General features: G+C 44.9%; 1 protein-coding gene across 6 annotated transcripts in view; it reads left to right on the top strand.

Annotated features, from left to right (window-relative positions):
- The window catches only part of farp1 (FERM, RhoGEF (ARHGEF) and pleckstrin domain protein 1 (chondrocyte-derived)), a 278,773-nt gene that overhangs the window by 241,361 nt on the left and 19,670 nt on the right, over positions 1–17,742 (top strand). For all 6 annotated transcript variants that reach the window (XM_063048415.1, XM_063048411.1, XM_063048414.1 and 3 more), the window contains exons 21-24: positions 832–921; positions 1,704–1,786; positions 4,594–4,712; positions 8,719–8,882. In XM_063048415.1, the coding sequence (XP_062904485.1) occupies positions 832–921; positions 1,704–1,786; positions 4,594–4,712; positions 8,719–8,882 (456 nt within the window). The remainder of the gene's footprint in view (positions 1–831; positions 922–1,703; positions 1,787–4,593; positions 4,713–8,718; positions 8,883–17,742) is intronic.

The following is a 17,742-nucleotide window of genomic DNA, read 5'->3' as shown; positions in this document are numbered from 1 at the left end:
GAGTTACCGTGGAAAGGAGCAGAGGGATGCCCCCCCCACCCCCACCCTGCCGAAAGCCTACCCCAAAAGTTCAAAGTCAAGTTTATTGTCTCAAACACGGGTGTCACTTATGCCCAGGTCCAATGAAAAACTTACTTGCCGCAGTGTCACAGGCATAGAGCATCGGATAAGCAGCGCTCACAAGAAAAGCATAAATTAAGTATTGATGAAACACAATTTTTACAAGAAAGGATACGAAACAATAAAAGCTCCATTATAGTGCATATCAGTCATAGCTTTGCTAAACTGTAGTGATTAGGGTTGAATTGAATTTATTTATTTAAATCTTACATCCATCCCACAACGTGAGGGAGTAAATATCTTTGCATTCTGACTCTGTCACAATGTACAGACATGTGAATTCATAAGTCTAATGACTTGTGCTGATTGGTTCAAGAACCGAATGGTGGAAGGGAAGTAGCTACCCTTGAACCTGGTGGTTGTGGCATTTAAGGCTCCTGCCCGATGGGACCTGTGAAAAGATGGCATGGGTGAAATGGAGTGATCTGTGACGATGGATGTTGCCTTCCTGAGGTAGCACTCCACACCGCCACAAAAAGTAATCTGATCATTATCACACTGCTGTTGGTGGGATCTCACTGTGCACAAATTGATCACCGCCATCCCTGTGTTACCATGATGACTGCCTATCATCAACATCGCAATAGAAATACAATTTTTTTTTGCTTCCCTTTTCTTCAATCAATACAAGATCAGTGAGTTTTATTGTTTACCTACTTCTCACTCAGCTGGCCTGGGGACTGTTTAATAAAAGTTATTTTTTTGCCACAGTTCAACGATATTCTTCTGTACACAAGCAGAGGGCTGACAGCATCCAATCAGTTCAAGGTTCACGGCCAGGTCCCTCTCTACGGTATGACGGTGAGTCTCTCTGGCGCCTGATTGGCCCTCACTTTTCCCACTCTGTCCCCACTCGGCTCTGTCAGCTCACAAACAAACCATCTGCTGTGGATCTTGCCATCACCGGTGGCCAGCTGTCCAGGAACCCAGATTCGGAATTCCTCCCTGAACCTCACTATATGCCTCTCCCTCGCTTCCTCACGCCCTCCTCTCTCCCTGTATCTCCCTCCCTCCCTTCTCCCTTCTCTCCTCTCTCCCTCCCTTCTCTTAATCATCTCTCCCTTCACCTCTCTCACCTCATCTCTCCCCCTTAGCCTTTCTCCCTCTCTTCTTCCCACCCTTCTTCCTTCCCCTCCCCTCTAATCTCCCCCTTTCCCTCTCGCTCCATCCCCTCATGCTCACCCTCTGTCCCCTCTCTTCCTGTACTCTTCCTTCCCTCTTTTCCTCCCTGTCCCTCCCTCCCTCCACTCCCGTCCTCTCCTTCTCTCTGCTTCCCTCCCTCTCTCTCCAGTGGCCTCCCTCCACAAGGCTGGTAGCTGATACCCTTCCCTCATCCACATTCCGTCCTGGAAACTACACTTCATAATTGATGAAAGACAGCCCCCACCCCAAGCCCACAACTGGAAACCAGACTGTAAATGTACAAACCAGTGACCATCTTGGTTTGGCTGGGATCCTTCTCGGGAAAAAGCATCCTGATTGGCTGCTGGATGCCAGATTCTCCCTTTTACTGGTTTCGAACTTGTTCACTTTCTCCAGCTCCAGTGGCCAACGTGTTTAGATTGTGTACCTTTGCCTCTTAGGTCGAGGAGAGTGAGGAGGAGTGGTCGGTTCCTCACTGCTTTACCCTAAATGGACAGCACCAGACCATCATTGTGGCCGCAAGGTAGGGCCAGTCTTCTTCCTCCTGTCGTTCCCTGGCTTCCACCACCCTGGTTGCTATCACACGTCACCCGTCACCCATTGCCCCACCCTGTGCTTTCTGATATCCACCCACTCCTGATTAACCATTGCCTCGATTTTAAAGTCTTTATTGTAATCTTCTCTACACTCCTCCAGTCAAGCCTCTTGACTATCTCCAGTGTTAAAAGTTCCATTATGGTGACCATGCTCTGGAAACCCCTCCCTAAATCTCTGTGCCTCTCTGTGCATCAGAGAACACAGAACACAGAACAGTACAGGAACAGGTCTTTCACCTCACTTCGTCTGTGCCGACAGCGATACCAACCTTAAAGGTAGTCAGCTCCATCATGGGTACTAGCCTCCACAGTACCCAAGACATCTTCAAGGAGAAGTGCCTTAGGTAGGTGGAGTCCATCATTAAGGACCCCCACCATCCAGGACATGCTCTCTTCTCACTGTTACCGTCAGGAATGAGGTACAGAAGCCTGAAGGCTCACACTCAGCATTTCAGGAACAGCTTCTTCCCCTCTGCCATCCAAATATATATATTTACTGTAATTCCGTATTACTTTTCCCTATATTTATTTATTATGAATTTACTTGTACTGCTGCCGTGAAGTTAACGAATTTCACGACATACTCCGGTGATATTAAACCTGATTCTGGTTCTGAAAACCAAGCACCCATATGATTGCAGTTACTACGATGCCTTGAAGGGATCCAGTGCTACACACAGATGCCCATGGGCTCAATTGTGAAGCTCTCGGGTTCTCCTACAGCTTAAACCAAAGGGCGTGAGGGACCAGTTTGGTTTCAATATGAACAGGGGAGACCACTCAGCCCCTTAAGGCTGTGCTGCCCAACATGACTGATCTCTAACCTAAATCTATTTACCCAGCTGCTGTCACCCTTGTTAATTTTTGTTGGAAGAAACCTATTGATCGTAGGTTCAAAAATGTATGTTTTACTCAGAAGCAATAACTATTTGTGATAGATCCAAGTTTCTTCCACCCCCTGAGTGTTTCCTGACTTCACTCCTGAGTCCCTAGCTCTATTTTTTTTGAGATACAGCATGGTAATGGCCTTTTCAGCCCAATGAGCCTGTACTACTTAATTACACCATGTGACCTGTCACCCACCTAACCTGTACGTCTTATTGAATATGTGAAGAAACCGGAGCGCCTGGGAGAAACCTACGCAGTCACGAGGAGAACAGGCAGAGGCAGGGATGGAACCCAGGTCGCTGGCGTTACGCTAACTGCTTTACCGTAGTAGTGTTACGCTAACTGCTACACTACTACGCCACCCCACCCTCTCCCCTTCAACCTCTGCCCTCTGGTCCCAGACCCGCTGATCAGCAGGAAGAGAGCTTCTCCTCGCACACCGTCCTAAATTCACCCACCCCGTCCCTTTAACACCCTCAATCCTTTGGTCAAGTTCTAACTTCAAAGAGCAGCACCCTGAACCTCTCATAACTTCACCCCTTGACCCTGGGTAACCCTGCAAGGCGGGCACAGGGGGTTTATTGAACGAATACTTAAAACCCGGTGCTAGCCAATTCTCCTTTCTCTTTTTGTTGTAAAACTGTGATCTGTGCCAATTACAGTTCCTGAATGTTAGATGGGAATTAGGTTTATTTTCACTGACACGTCGCGAGATCTGTTGTTTTGCGGCATCAGTGGAAGTGAGGTTGCGGTCCTGTGTTCATTGTCCATTCAGAAATCTGATGGTGGAGGGAACGAAGCTGTTCCTAAATGTTGAGTGTGTATCTCAGGCTCCTGTATCCCTTCCCTGGAGGGCATCATGAGAAGCGGGCACTTTCTGAATGAGGGGGGTCCTCAATACAGGATGCTGTCCTTTTTGAGGCATCCTCTTTTGAAGATGTCCTCTGTGCTGGGGAGGCTAGTGCCCATGATGGAGCTGGCTGAAGTTTATAAAGCCTCTGCAGCTTTTTCTCATCCTGTGCAGTGGCCGTCCATACAGGACGGTTATCCAGCCTTCACAAGGACTCTGGGCAGTCAGCCTGTCTTAACCCTGCAGGAGGGAGCTGAGTGATGAACTCACTTAAGCTGAGGATTGTAATAACTTTAACCTGCATTCAGTTGCCACTTTATTATGTACCTCCTGTACCCAATGAAGTGGTCACTGAGTGTAGTCCACTGCTGCTGTAGTCCATCCACGTCCATGTTCGTATGTTCAGAGACTCTGCTTGTACACCACTGTTGTAATTATTGAGTTACTGTCAGCTTGATCTAGTCTGGCCATTCTCCTCTGATCTCTATCATTAACAAGGCGTTTTTGCCCACAGAACTGCTGTTCACTGGACATGTTTGGTTTTTCTCACCGCTTTCTGTAAACTCTAGAGAATGTTGTGTGTGAAAATCTCAGATCAGCAGTTTCTGAGATACTCAAACCACCCTGTCTGGCACCAACAATCATTTCATGGTCAAAGTCCCTTAGACCACATTTCTTCCTCATTCTGATGTTTGATCTGAGCAACAGCTGAGCCTCTTGACCATGTCTGCATGCTTCTATGCATTGAGTTGCTGCAACACGATTGGCTGATTAGATATTTGCATTAACAAGCAGATGTACAGGTTTACCTAATAAAGTGCCTACTGAGTATAAATAATTTAACTTGTACCTCTCCCAAGAAGTTGTGACACAGGAGGTGAAGCCACACAGCTTTGCTCCGTTGGAATGGATTGTTTCACTTTGGCTACAAAATGCCAGTTGGAGTTTGCACTCTACTTAAATAACATTGGATATTTCTACGCCCTTCTCCAACAGTGCCCGGGTGGAGATGGACAAGTGGATAGAGGACTTGCAGATGGCTATTGACCTTGCCCAGCAGTGCAATGGGTTAAGCAGCGAGCTACTGACCCCTAGTCCTAGTGAAGGGACTAACAGTAAGTGACGTACATATCAATGCAAGTTCTTGTCTATCTTTTGTGTTGAAGTTGTTCCGATGTCCTGCACCAAAACCGGCAAGATGTCCACACTTACCCATTTGTTAGTACTGACCCCAAACATGAGCTTCTCCTGAAGCCACAGATCACAGTGTGCAAGGGAATGATATCAGACTGACCTGCAATTCTGAATTCAAGGTCGCTCTGTGTAAAAGATTGACACCTTTCCAAAAATAACGCTGAGTGCACCTGGCATGGTACTAGTAATTGATTTTGTGTTGTAAAGTAAACCAATTATTGAATGGCTACCTGGTGTGGTATTGATTCTAAAGAGCTTCATTGACTGTAAAGTGCCCTAGGACGTCTTCAAAGGGATGTGAAAAGCGCTAGAGCGATGCAAGTCTTTTCAGTTCTCCCATGGGACGGTGAAGCGTGGTTTGTGATTCACTCTGTCAGCTAAGGTTTCCCCTTCACCACGGCAGATCTGGTGAGAGGATTGTGGATCTTTCAAGTACATTGTTTCAGCACTTGGGCCTTCAGACCTGCTTCACTGGTTAAACTGTGGTCTGCACCCTCACCCCACTGATGATTCCAATCCTTTCACCCTGGTTCCTAACAAAAGTCCATCACAAGAAGATAGGAGCAGAAGGCGGCCACTCGACCCTTCAAACCTACCTCACCAATCAATGTGATGCTGGGTGATCCCCCCACTCCTGTCTCCTCCTCTGCACCTCAGTCCTCAGTTCCTTGATCTGTTTACCTGCCTCCACTTTAACAATCCATCCTCCACAACAGAGAATTCCTGAGATTCAACACCCTCTGTGAAAAGATATTTGCACCTGCCTCAGTTTCGATGATCTGGTAAATATTAACCACTGCTATTAACCTTCGATCACAGTTTTCAGAAGAGCAACCAGCTCCAAAGTTTTACAGTGGAGAGTGTTCACTCCGTCTGGCTGGTGAGGTGGTGAGAGAATTTGAAGCCCACCACATCACCGTGAACCTTTAAAAAGTGACTGTGAGGGACACGGTAGGATTTCAGCAGATAAGTCGTAGGTTGGGACGGTGTACCAAACTTTGAAAGGCCTAGATAGAATGGATGTAGAGAGGATTTTTCCAATAGTGGGAAAGTCTAGGAATAAGGGGCACAGCCTCAGAATGGAAGGATGTCCCTTTAGAACAGCGATGAGGAGGGATTCCTTTAGTCAGAGGGTGATGAATCTGTGGAATTCATCGCCATAGATGGCTGTGGAGGCCAAATCGTTGATAGGTTCTTGATCAATAAGGGTGTCGAAGTTCATGGGAGAAGGCGGGAGAATGGGGTTCATTGGGAAAATAAATCAGCCATGATGTTTGGCAGAGCACACAGGATGGGCTGAATAGCCCCTAATACTGCTTCTATGTCTTATAGTGAGGTGTACCATCCTCCCTGAGAGCTGGCAGCCTGGTGACATATTTCTGACCAGGCTTTCAGCTGGCAGAGCTGATGCCTGAGAACTCCTGCCACCCATGTTCGATTCTGCTACGGTCTGCGCGCTCTCCGTGTGACCGTGAGGGGTCTCCTCCAGGTGCTCCGGTTTCCTCCCGCAACGTGCAGGTGCATCGGTGAAATGGACACTGTAAGGTGCCCCCTACAGTGTAGGGGTGTGTGGAGTTGGTGGGAATGGTGTGAATGAGGGAATTATGGATAGCATGTGCACAGTGGGCCAAAGGGTCTGTTTCGGTGTTGGAAGACTGACTTCCAGCTTTGCACTCCAGTGTGAGTAGCTTTGTGGCGCTGTTGCTGATGTGTTAGGCTTTGGCTGTTCTGCCCTGTTGTTTAGGACTCCTGCCCCAGTTTTCTCTAGTCATTCTCAGTTTGATCGAATGGTATGTTGGCCTTTGTTACTGGAGCACAAGAACATCATCATTGCTTTGTGCCGTGTCGTATGACGTGGGCAATCAAGGTGACCGTGATTGATCTGGGCAAATTTTTCTGCAGAAGTGGTTTGCCATTGCCACCTTCTGGGCAGTGTCTTTACAAGATGGGTGACCCCAGCCATTATCAATACTCTTCAGAGATTGTCTGCCTGGGGTCAGTGGTTGCTTAACCAGGACTTGTGATACAACCATCCACCATCTCCCATGGCTTCCCGTGACACTAATCTGGGGGGGGGGGGGGCGTACTAAACAGGTGCTACACCTTGCACAAGGGTGACCCTGCAGGCTAGTGCCTCACACCTCCTTTGGTAGAGACGTATCTCCAGGGAGCACAAGATAGGGCATCAGTGAGACCACACCAGGAGCACGGTGGTCTCCACACTGTCACAGGGAGAGCGTGCACACTCGGTAGAGAACTGAGTCCTGGTGGGCGGGTGAACTTTGTGCGCAGAGCTTGTGCTGGCTTGGCCTTTTCTCTTCAGGTCTGAGAATAATGAGAGATGACCTCACTCAAAATTTTTCCACAAGTTGCTAAGGACGTTCCCTCTGGCCAAGGACCTGTCTCAGGATCAGGAGCAGATTATTTGGGATAGACACGAGAGGAAATTTCCTAACTTGGACTGAGGTAAATCTTTGGAAACTACCCCAGGTGAGTGTGGAAGCTGTGTCACTGAGCTCACTCAGAGCACAGGTGGACATCGGAGGCATCGAGGACATGAGAACACGGCAGGAACGTTGAACTCTTTGAATGGGAGAGCAATCTCGAGGGGTCGCATGGCAGCCTTCCGCCCCCATTTCCTGCCCCCTAAAGTTGCCTTAAGTGTCCTGACCCATAAGATATTGGAGCAGAATTAAGCCATTTGGCCAATCAAGTGTATTATGCCAATCAATCATGGCTGATTTTTGTTTAAACCCCTTTCTGTGTGTTCTCTGCACAACTCTGAACCCCTTACCAATCAAGAACCTATCAATCTTTGCCTTAAATACACCCAATGACTTGGCCTCCATAGCTGTCTGTAATATTACTAGGGTTCCCAACCTTTTTTATACCATGGACCAAAACCATTAAGCTAGGGATCTGTGGACCCACAGATTCACTGCCCTCTGGTGTTTTGTTGTGTAACTTCAAAACATTAAACTAATTCAAAGGATAACAAGACAGCTGAGAGATATTAACAATCATAAGACATAGGAGCAGAATTAGGCTATTCAGCCCATCGAGGTTATTGTGCAACCATTTCTTACTCTATAGAAGTTTGGAAGATGACAGCCAACTTATCCACTGTTTCACTAGTCTTAATTTGTTCTTTATGTGGTGCGAGATGCCACGTATCTCATGGTAGCATCATGATGTATGCAATTCACATACTTTTACATATAACCATAATGAATTATATAAACAACAAAGAATGCTTAATCAAACAATGGATTTACAAGATTACTCAAATATTATTGAAATAACAAACACATGACATCTGGCTGAAGAAATTCCTCAGAATCTCTGTTCCAAAGAGACAGTTCACAGTTGTAATGAGCTTTTTGTCCAGATTTATTGAATTATCTGAACTTAAGCTCCGTGTTGAGATTTGATTGAATGCTGGCCAATGAGTTTTTGATCTCCTAGATTAAAGTAATACAGATGTTATTTTCAGTAAAATCAATGTCCAAGATGTACGAAGCCAGATAATGCGATAATCATCCAGCTGTTATTGCCCAACTCTCCTCTGCTGCCACAGATAACTTTTACACCCGGTTACAATAAAATAGTCCCAACAGTTCAGGCTTCATTGCACTTAATGAGGTTTCATTCTCCGCTAAGAAGCCATTCAATAATTGTTCAAAAATTCAGGGTCATATGTTGGTGCAAGCTAAACTATAAATGGACAGACCACTCATCAGCCCACGGTGAACCAGTGCCTGGAGTTTTCTGATCAGCTGTGTTTTCTGATGATGCATCCTTTTATCTTTTCTTTTTCTCCTAATATTATGTCACTCGTTGGTTTAGATGGAAGCTTGTCGCAAGTTAACAATGCCTTTGGATTACTGTAATTTTTTTTTAAAGGATTTTTCTTGATCAATTCTGTAGAATCAACTGATGAGACGTCCATAGAGCAGGAATCTGAAGATGATTTAAGTGCCTCAAGGACCTCTCTTGAGAGACAATCACCTCACCGTGGAAATACCACCATGCACGTTTGCTGGCACAGAAATACCAGTGTTTCAATGGTGGATTATAGTATTGCTGTGGAGGTACAGGCCATACTGAGATAAAAGTGTACATCTAAATCTCTTGGCAATGTGGCACATGCAGAGGTTCTTAAAATTCGGTGACTGAATTCCACAACAATTTTGCATCTGAGTTGAGCTATCAAAGTTCTGACAAATGACTCTTAGGAATAAAGACCTGGTCATAGAATTCAGGAGACCATAAACTTGGGAGCAGAGTTAAGCCATTTGACCCATCAAGTCGCTCTGCTACGTTTTCCATCTCAACCCCATTCTCTTACACTCATTCTGTAACCTTTGACATCCTGACTAATCAATAACATATCAATCTCCACTTTAAATATGCCCCATGAGTTGGCCTCGATGGGGTAGGAATTCCACTTATTCACCTGTGGCTAAAGAAATCTGTTTTTAGGAATTATTATTAGGAACAGTGTCATTTTGAACAGAGTCTAGGCCTGAACATCAACAGTTTATTCTCCATTTGCCCCCCACCCCCCCACTCCATAGATGCTGCCTGACCTGCTGAGTTCCTCCAACACCTTGTGCGTTGCTCTGGATTTCCAGCATCTGCAGAATCTCATGTGTTTTCTGGCAGAGTAACAAAGGGCGCTCTGTGCTGGATGATTGTCAGATGCTCTCGAGCACTTGAGTTGCTTGTCTGTGTTGCAAACTAGTACAGGTGGACTGAGAATGGCACCAGAAGAAACTCCTACCCATTGTGGGATCACAGCGTAACCTGTGCACAAAATAATGGTCTCATGTGCTCTGTGACAATTGCCATAAATTAAGCAATTCAAGGTCAGTTTACCTTAGACAATATAAGGATTATCTGAATTCAATGCCAGGGTATAAGATTTCAATCTGTGGAAATAGTTACGCAGTTTTGTCAGAACTTTGAAAGTTTGCGTTATCTGCTTTGAGATATGTAATTGCAAGACTCAGTCCGACACAATCTTGGGGAGTTTTGCATTGATCAGGAGGGATTTGGAGAAGTAAGATCTAGGGCTATCTAAATGGGATTACGTGGCAACACTGCAGCTTTTATTTTATGTGTTTTTCAATGTTTAATAGTAATGATTCGATCTGAATTTGTGTAGAGGGAAAAGAAGCAAAATCTATGGTCATTCTTTTACAAAACTCCAAAAATCAGCAAGATCCACTCAACTTGGGTGAGCTGCTTAACGAGAACACAGTTGCGGAACAAGGCCAATGCAATGTCATTTCCTAATGCATTGTGGTCAGTGTCAGTCATCAGTGTTCCACGAATCACAAGAACAGATGTAAAATTATCAGTTTGTGGAATTGGTAACCTTTAATTACTTAAATCGTTTTCCTTTCTTTGGAGAAAAAGCTCCTCCTGCTTTTATTGGAAAGACTCCAGTGTATGTCTTCTGTGTCACATTTTATCTGTCCTTCCCACACATTCGCCAAGTAATTCTATCCGCCAAATGTCTGTAAATACCACACTCTGTGATACCATATTTATGGCACCTCCTCCACAGTATTTCCCACACCTGTGTCTGCTCTTCTTTGGGCCAAACCAATGCTATTTTAAGAATGATCTGTTTTATAAACTAAGAATGTGCCATTTAAACCTGGTTAATTTTCTGATAAGCAGGAGTGTTTCTAAACAACGTGTCGTCTACTTAATTATCTTGATTTTGTTCTCTATTAACAAATTTAACCGCCCAATATATCTCTATTCAACCCTGGAAATCTGATTTAAAAATAGAAAACAATCGTCAGGCCAGGCGACATCTGTGGAGAGAGAAACGGGATTAATGTTTCAGGTGAAAGGTTGCTATTTGAGCACAAGTGTAAGGAAGAGTAAGTTTTGTAAATGTTTCGTCAGTCTGCACTTTGAGTTTTGTGTTCATTTCCAGTTGCCTCATTATGGGAAGGATATGGAGAGTGCAGAGAAGAGATTTACCAGGCTGCGAGGGTATGAGCTAAAAGGAAAGGTTGTACAAACTGGGGTTGTTCACCCCCCCAACCCCCTGAGTGTTGGAGGCTGAGGGGAGACCTGACAGAAGTTAATATGATTATGAAAGGCATAAATAGAGTATACGCTCAGTATCTTTTCCCCAGAAAGTAGGAACATCAAACACCAGGGGACGTGATTTTAAGGTCAGGGGTGGAGTAGCTTAAAGGTGACATGAGGGACATGTTTTAAATGCAGAGGGTGGTAGGTGCTTGGAACAGTTTACCAGTGGTAGGAGTGGGATTAGGCAGCCTGGTGGAGTTAAGGGACTTCTAGATATACACGTGAATATGGAGGGATTTGGATGATAAACTGGAGGAGGGCATTTAGCATAAATTGGCAGTGACATTGTGGGCCGAATGTACTGTCCAAGGGTACTTGATAAAGACACAGTTGATTCTTATTAAACTTTAAACGTAGTCTCTTCATTTCATAGCTTTTCACATGAGTGCATAGTCTGGGTTTGTTTTACTCGGAGTGGAGGGGGCTGAGGGTGGACCTCAGAACATAGAAGAGTACAGCGCAGCAACAGGCCCCTTGGCCTACGACGTTGTGCTGAACTATTAGCCATTGCCACCCTGGTAAAAGGTGCTGGCTCCCACTCTATTTATGTGTCACATATCATCCTTCTTCACTCCAAAGAGGAAAGCCTTAGTTTGCTCAACCTATCTTCACAAGATATGTTCTCTGTTCCAGGCAACATCCTGATAAATGTCTTGTGTACTCTCGCTAAAGCTTCCACATCCTTACTATAATGAGGCGTAATACATTTTCTTCGTATCGCTTTGTCTATTTTTCATAGAATCAAGTCAGACAACACTGTGATTGACCCGTCAGCCTACTGAGTCTGTGCCAGCTATCCACTACCCACTTAAACCCATCCACTTTTTTCTGCATTCTCCCCACGTTCCCATCCACTCCCCTACATGCGAGGGACAATTCACAGCAGCCAATTAACCACCTGCGTTTCTCGAATGCGGGAGGAATGCGGAGAACCCGGGGCAAACCTCAAGGATCAGGGAGAACGTATCAACTCCACATCAACACTGACCGAGGTCAGGACTGAACCTTGGTATCTGGAGCGGTGAGGCAGTGGCTCTACCCAATTCTCCACTGGGCTGCCCGTTTTATCCCATTTACAATTGTGCTCAAGAAAAGCCCGAGATATTTGTTTGTCAAATTACTATAAATGATGGTTCCTTTAAAATTGAGGAAGGCGTTTAATTATGGGGATATTTTTAAGCAAGGCTATAGGATTTTCACAAATAAATCTACTTGGGAATTCAGGAGAAAGTTCTTTACCCAGCACGGCCCATTTGAAGACAATAAAATAATTTCTGATCATTCAAATACTGACAAAAAATGCGGCTGTCCATGCATAAGAGAGTGATTGTACTGCTTGGTCGGTCCAAAGTCATACAAACATGAATCAGACTAATAAATCTGGTGGGGAATTTGAGGAAAGTGAGTGGGGAATGTAGGGAAGCGAAAAATACAATGCAAACAGGTGCCAATTTGAGGAGCAGCGGGAAGAGGGAGAAAGGTTTGGGGTGACCAGCATGGATAAATGGCTTGCATTCCTGTACGATCATTGGCAGCAGTTTCCAGCCTTGGGCTCCACACTGATTGGCAAGCTGCAAGCTCGTTCCAGGCCACTACTAATGATATGGCCACAATTGCATTGACAAGAGTCACGCTGGTTCTAGCTGAAACCTCGTATTAAATCCTTAAAATAAAATTGGTTTGGCTCCTTTTTAAAGCATTTTGTTTTCCAGGCATTCTGTCAAGATCTTCTTGCTGCACAGATGGATACCTGTGTGCATGTTACATCTAGGGTTGCCAGCTCTGGTCAATATTATTCCCGGAGCTTTTGTCACGGTTTATTGGCCAACATGTCCTCCTTTGGGACATCCCATCTTCCGAGGTCCAGTTGTAAAGTGGGCGCTTTACCTGATCAATATTTTCAAACTTGGACAGCTCTCTGTCCAATATTTTTTTTTGTAACTAATTGACAACAGCTTAAATTTAAAAAAAAAATCTTTATAATGCACAATCATTTCTCCCTTGGGTTCCTGCTTGCAGCAATGCCTTGGAGATCATTTGTCAATTCCTGGACTGCAGTCCAATCTTGAAGAGATGGCAACCCTAATTACAAGTCACTTACGAAACTTCTTGTCTTTCCTTGCTCCCTGCATAGTTTACAGCCTGTCTCTGTCTTCTCTCTCCTTTGTTTTTGTTGTCCTGGTCTTATGATGGAAGGAATCTCCACTGTTGCTGCCTGTTCTTCACTTCCCTCTGGATTGATCTGTAATCAGTGGCCTCTTGCCCTCTCTCATGTCTGTTGGTATCGAGTGCAGAGTCTGTCCTTTTATGATTACATCTCCAGTATTGAGGTAACAGCTTTCTGGGGCGGGGGGCACTGGGGCACTATAATCTGGCCGGCTGTCAACATACTTACTTTTAGCTTTTAAAGCACTAATTAGAGTCCAAACCTTCATTTTGCTAGCTTTGTAAGTCTTGGAAATAGCTTGTCCTGTCAAAACACAAGTAGAACCTCAATTACTTCACAGAGACAGATTTAAATTGCCCACTAATTATGTTCTGGCCTCGAGCAAGACCTATGTTCATAGATATATAAGGAATTTATATTTAGCTACATCTTATGAAGTGAGACTAGAGTTTGTTTCATGGGCTGACATACTTTTTGGTCAGTATTGACAACGCGGTTGTTTGATTAGCAGTAACAGTGAGAGAAGTGGGGAATCTCACTAGGTGTTGCCTTTTTTCTGGGTTTGTTGAAAGAATGTTTACAAAATATAACAACTTGTCTTTACTTAATTATCAATCCTTATGCTTATTTCATTCCCTGGATTTTACTCATTAGCTATGGGTTTTACTCTTTAACTATCATAACAAATACTCCAAGGTGCTTCAGAGGAGCACTACAGGACACATCAAATTTCGTAGGGTTAGTGTATACGGATGGGTGATGGTTAGTGTGGACTCCATTAAAGGCCCTGCTTCTGTGCTCTCTTTATAAGTTCACGGCATGGTCAAAAGGATAGGTTTTAAAAATGACAAGGAAGGTGAGACAGGGAGATTTCAGAAATGAAATGGCAGCTGAATCCACATCCCCCAGTGGAGGTCTGATTGGATTCAGGAATGATCGTGGCAGCAGACTGGAAAGAACAGATTCTTGGCTGGTTTCAGGTTCAGAGGATTACAGAGAGGGAGAGGTGAGAGATTACGAAGGGATTTAAAAAGGAAGGGAAACATTTCATAATTGAGGTCGTACATAACCAGGAGCCAGAGTAGGTAAGTGGACACAAAGCAGTGGTGACCAGTTAGGATATACGTTTGTCAGAGAGTAGGAGAGAGACTCTTGGATCAATTATGACTGTAAGTAACAAAGTAAAGGTTAGGGGTTTCAGCAGCAGATACGCTGAGTAGAGGAATTAGGATGCCTCAGTTAGTGATCGGGAGGGTGTTCTGAAGCACTTTCCAGTCAAATATTACATCAAAGCTGCGAAGACATTTAACTTTTATAAATTTGCCTTAAGTATTTAACACATATTGTGCTTATAAACTGCAATAATATAAAGTTTTATCAGGTGCATCAACTTTGCAAGATGATGGAAAGATAAATGGACAAGGTATTTCTGTGTTCTTAATGGAATCAGAATCAGGTTTAATCTCACAGGCATAGGTCGTGAAATTTGACGTTTTGCTGCAGCAGTGCATCGCAAGACATAATTTTAGGCAACTACAAAAAGATGCATGTATGTGAGTAGTGCAATAAAAGAGCAAAAAATAATAGTGGGTAGTGTTCACGGGTTCATTGTCTATTCAGAAGTCGAATGGCAGAGGGGAACAAGTTGCTCCTGAAACATTGAGTGTGAGTCCTCAGGCTCCTGTGCCACACCCTTGATGGTAGCAATGAGAAGAGGGCTTGTCCTGGGTGATGGAGGTCCTTAATGATGGACACCACCTTCTTGAGGCATCGCGCTTTACATAGAAACATAGAAAATAGGTGCAGGAGTAGGCCATTCGGCCCTTCGAGCCTGCACCGCCATTCAGTATGATCGTGGCTGATCATCCAACTCAGAACCCTGTACCAGCCTTCCCTCCATACCCGCTGATCCCTTTAGCCACAAGGGCCATATCTAACTCCCTCTTAAATATAGCCAATGAACTGGCCTCAACTGTTTCCTGTGGCAGAGAATTCCACAGATTCACCACTCTCTGTGTGAAGAAGTTTTTCCTCATCTCGGTCCTAAAAGGCTTCCCCTTTATCCTCAAACTGTGACCTCGATGAAGGTGTCCTCGATGCTCTGAGGCTAGTGCCCACGATGGAGCTGGCAGAGTTTACAATTTCTGCAGCAGTGGCCTCCCAATACCAGATGGTGATGCAACCAGTTAGAATGCTCTCCACAGTACAGCTGAAGAAGTTTGGCAACATATCAAGTCTCCTCAAATGCCTAATGAAATATAGCCACGGTCATGCTTTTTTTGTAATTGCATCAATATGTTGGATCAAGGCTAGATCTTCAAAAAAATTGACACCCAGGAACTTGAAACTACTCACCCTTTCCATTACTGATCCCTTGATGAGGACTGGTGCGTAATCCTATGACTTCCCTTTCCTGAATTCCATAATCAATAGTTACACACCACTCAACCAGCTGATCGATCTCGCTCCTGTATGCCTCCTCATTACCACCTGAAATTGGTTGTGTCAAAGCAAATGTATAGATAGTTATTTGAGCTGTGCCTACCCACACAGTCATGGGTGTGGAGCGAGTAGAGCAGTGGGCTCAGCACACATCCTTGACGTGCGCCAGTGTCGACTGTCAGCGAGAAGGAGATGTTATTTCCAATCTGCACTGACTGCGATTTCCTGGTGAGGAAGTCAAGGATCCAGTTGCAGAGGAGGTACAGATGCCCAGGTTTTGGAGCTTGTTGATTAGAAATGGGGGTATGATTGTGTTGAACACTGGGTTGTAATCAATCAACAGCAGCCTGACGTCGATATTGGTGTTGTCCAGCTGATCCCAGGCCGAGTGGAGAGCCAGTGAGATTGAATCCACTGTAGAACTATTGTGGCAATAGGCAGTTTACAGCGGGTCCAGATCCTTGCTTAGGCAGGAGTTGATTGTGGCCATGACCAACCTTTCAAAGCACTTCATCACAGTAGACGTGAGTACAACTGGGTGATAGTCATTGAGGCAGCTCACCCTGCTCTTCTTGGGCACTGGTATGGTTGTCGCCCCTTTGAAACAATTGAGAACTTCCAACTGCAGCAGTGAGAGATTGAAGGTGTTCTTGAACACTCCTGCCAGTTGGTTGGCACAGTTTTTCAATGCCTTAACAGGTATACCATTAGGGCCTGTTGCCTGGTGAGGTTCACCCTCTTGAGAGATGTTCTGATGTCGGTCCCCGAGACTCAGATCACAGGGTCACCAGATGCTGCAGGGATTTGCACAGGTGTAGTTCTAGTCTCCCTTTAAAGACGTGCATAAAAGGCCTTGAGCTCCTCTGGGAGTGAAGCATCACAGCCAACCATGATGTTAGATTTTGCCTTGTAGGACATGATGGCCTGCAAGTCCTGCCAGGACTGGTGCGCATCTGATTCCATCTCAACTGGAAACTTCAAGTGGAATTCTTCTCATTGCCCTTAACATAGATTGTATGTGGACTTCTTGTATAGTTCTGGATCACTTGTCTTGAATGCCACAGATCTAGCTCTTAGCAGACTATGAATCTCCTGGTTCATCCACAGCTTTTGGTTTGAGTATGTTTTTAAATGCATGCACTCATCCACATAGATCTTGATGAAGACAATGACAACTGTGGCCATTCATTCAGATTTGAAGATGAATCCTTGAATAGTCCAGTCCATTGACTCAGAGCAGTCCTGTAAGTGCTCTTCTGACTTTTTTGACCATACCTTCATGGTCCACACCCTTGGTGCTACACCCTTCAGTCTCTGCGTGTACTTCAGGAGTAGAAGTACAGTCAGACAAATGGGCTTACTAAAGTGTGGGTGTGGCATGGTATGGCAAGCGTTCTTAATGGTGGTATAACAGTGGTGAAGTATGTGGCTTATCTGGTTCCACCAGTGATTTGTTGGTGGTAGTTGTTCAGAAACTTCTTCAAGCTGGCCTGGTTGAAATCCTCAGTAATGACAGAAAGGCACCCTGGTGTGCTGTTTTGTGACTGCCAATTACAGTACTCAGCTCCTCCAGAGCCTGTCTGATGTTGGTCTGAGGTGGAATGTACACTGCCACCTCGGCAGATAAAATGGATGACACTTGACCACTAGAAGTTCCAGGTCGGGTGAGCAGGACTGAGACTGAGACTGAGATATCTGTGCACCATGATGAGTTAATCATAAAGCATGTTCCACCTCCTCTACCTTTAAAAAGACTCAGTTGTCCTGTCTTTGTGGAGAATGGTGAAGCCATTGGGCTGCCACTGTGTGCCAAAAATGGCAGGGGATAGCCACGTTTCAGTAAAGCAAAGCATACAGCAGTCCCTGATATCCCTTGGTGTAGCAATCTTGCTCCAAGGTCTTAAATTTTATTTTCCAGAGACCGTACATTTGCCAACAGAAAAGTCAGGAGTGAGTCTAAAGCCTACGCATTTCAATCTTGCCTGTAGATCGGCTCGGTCTCTGCAATTCCATTTCCTTAAAGGGGAATTGCACTCACGATCCAAATCTGCTGTCTGGACTCCATTGATTTTGAAGATTGGTAGCTTTTTAAAAACATCTTAAAAATTATGTAGCGTACTGCAGTACCTATGGTCCTGTCTGGGAATTTAACTTGTAGTCGTCCTAAACGGGAATATTTGATGATCCCCAACGGAACTGCATGCAAAATGCCACCACTTATCGGCGCC

Source organism: Mobula hypostoma, chromosome 5 (assembly GCF_963921235.1).
Source record: "Mobula hypostoma chromosome 5, sMobHyp1.1, whole genome shotgun sequence".
Classification (NCBI taxonomy): Eukaryota; Metazoa; Chordata; class Chondrichthyes; order Myliobatiformes; family Myliobatidae; genus Mobula; species Mobula hypostoma.
This window is presented reverse-complemented; position numbering and strand designations above follow the sequence as displayed.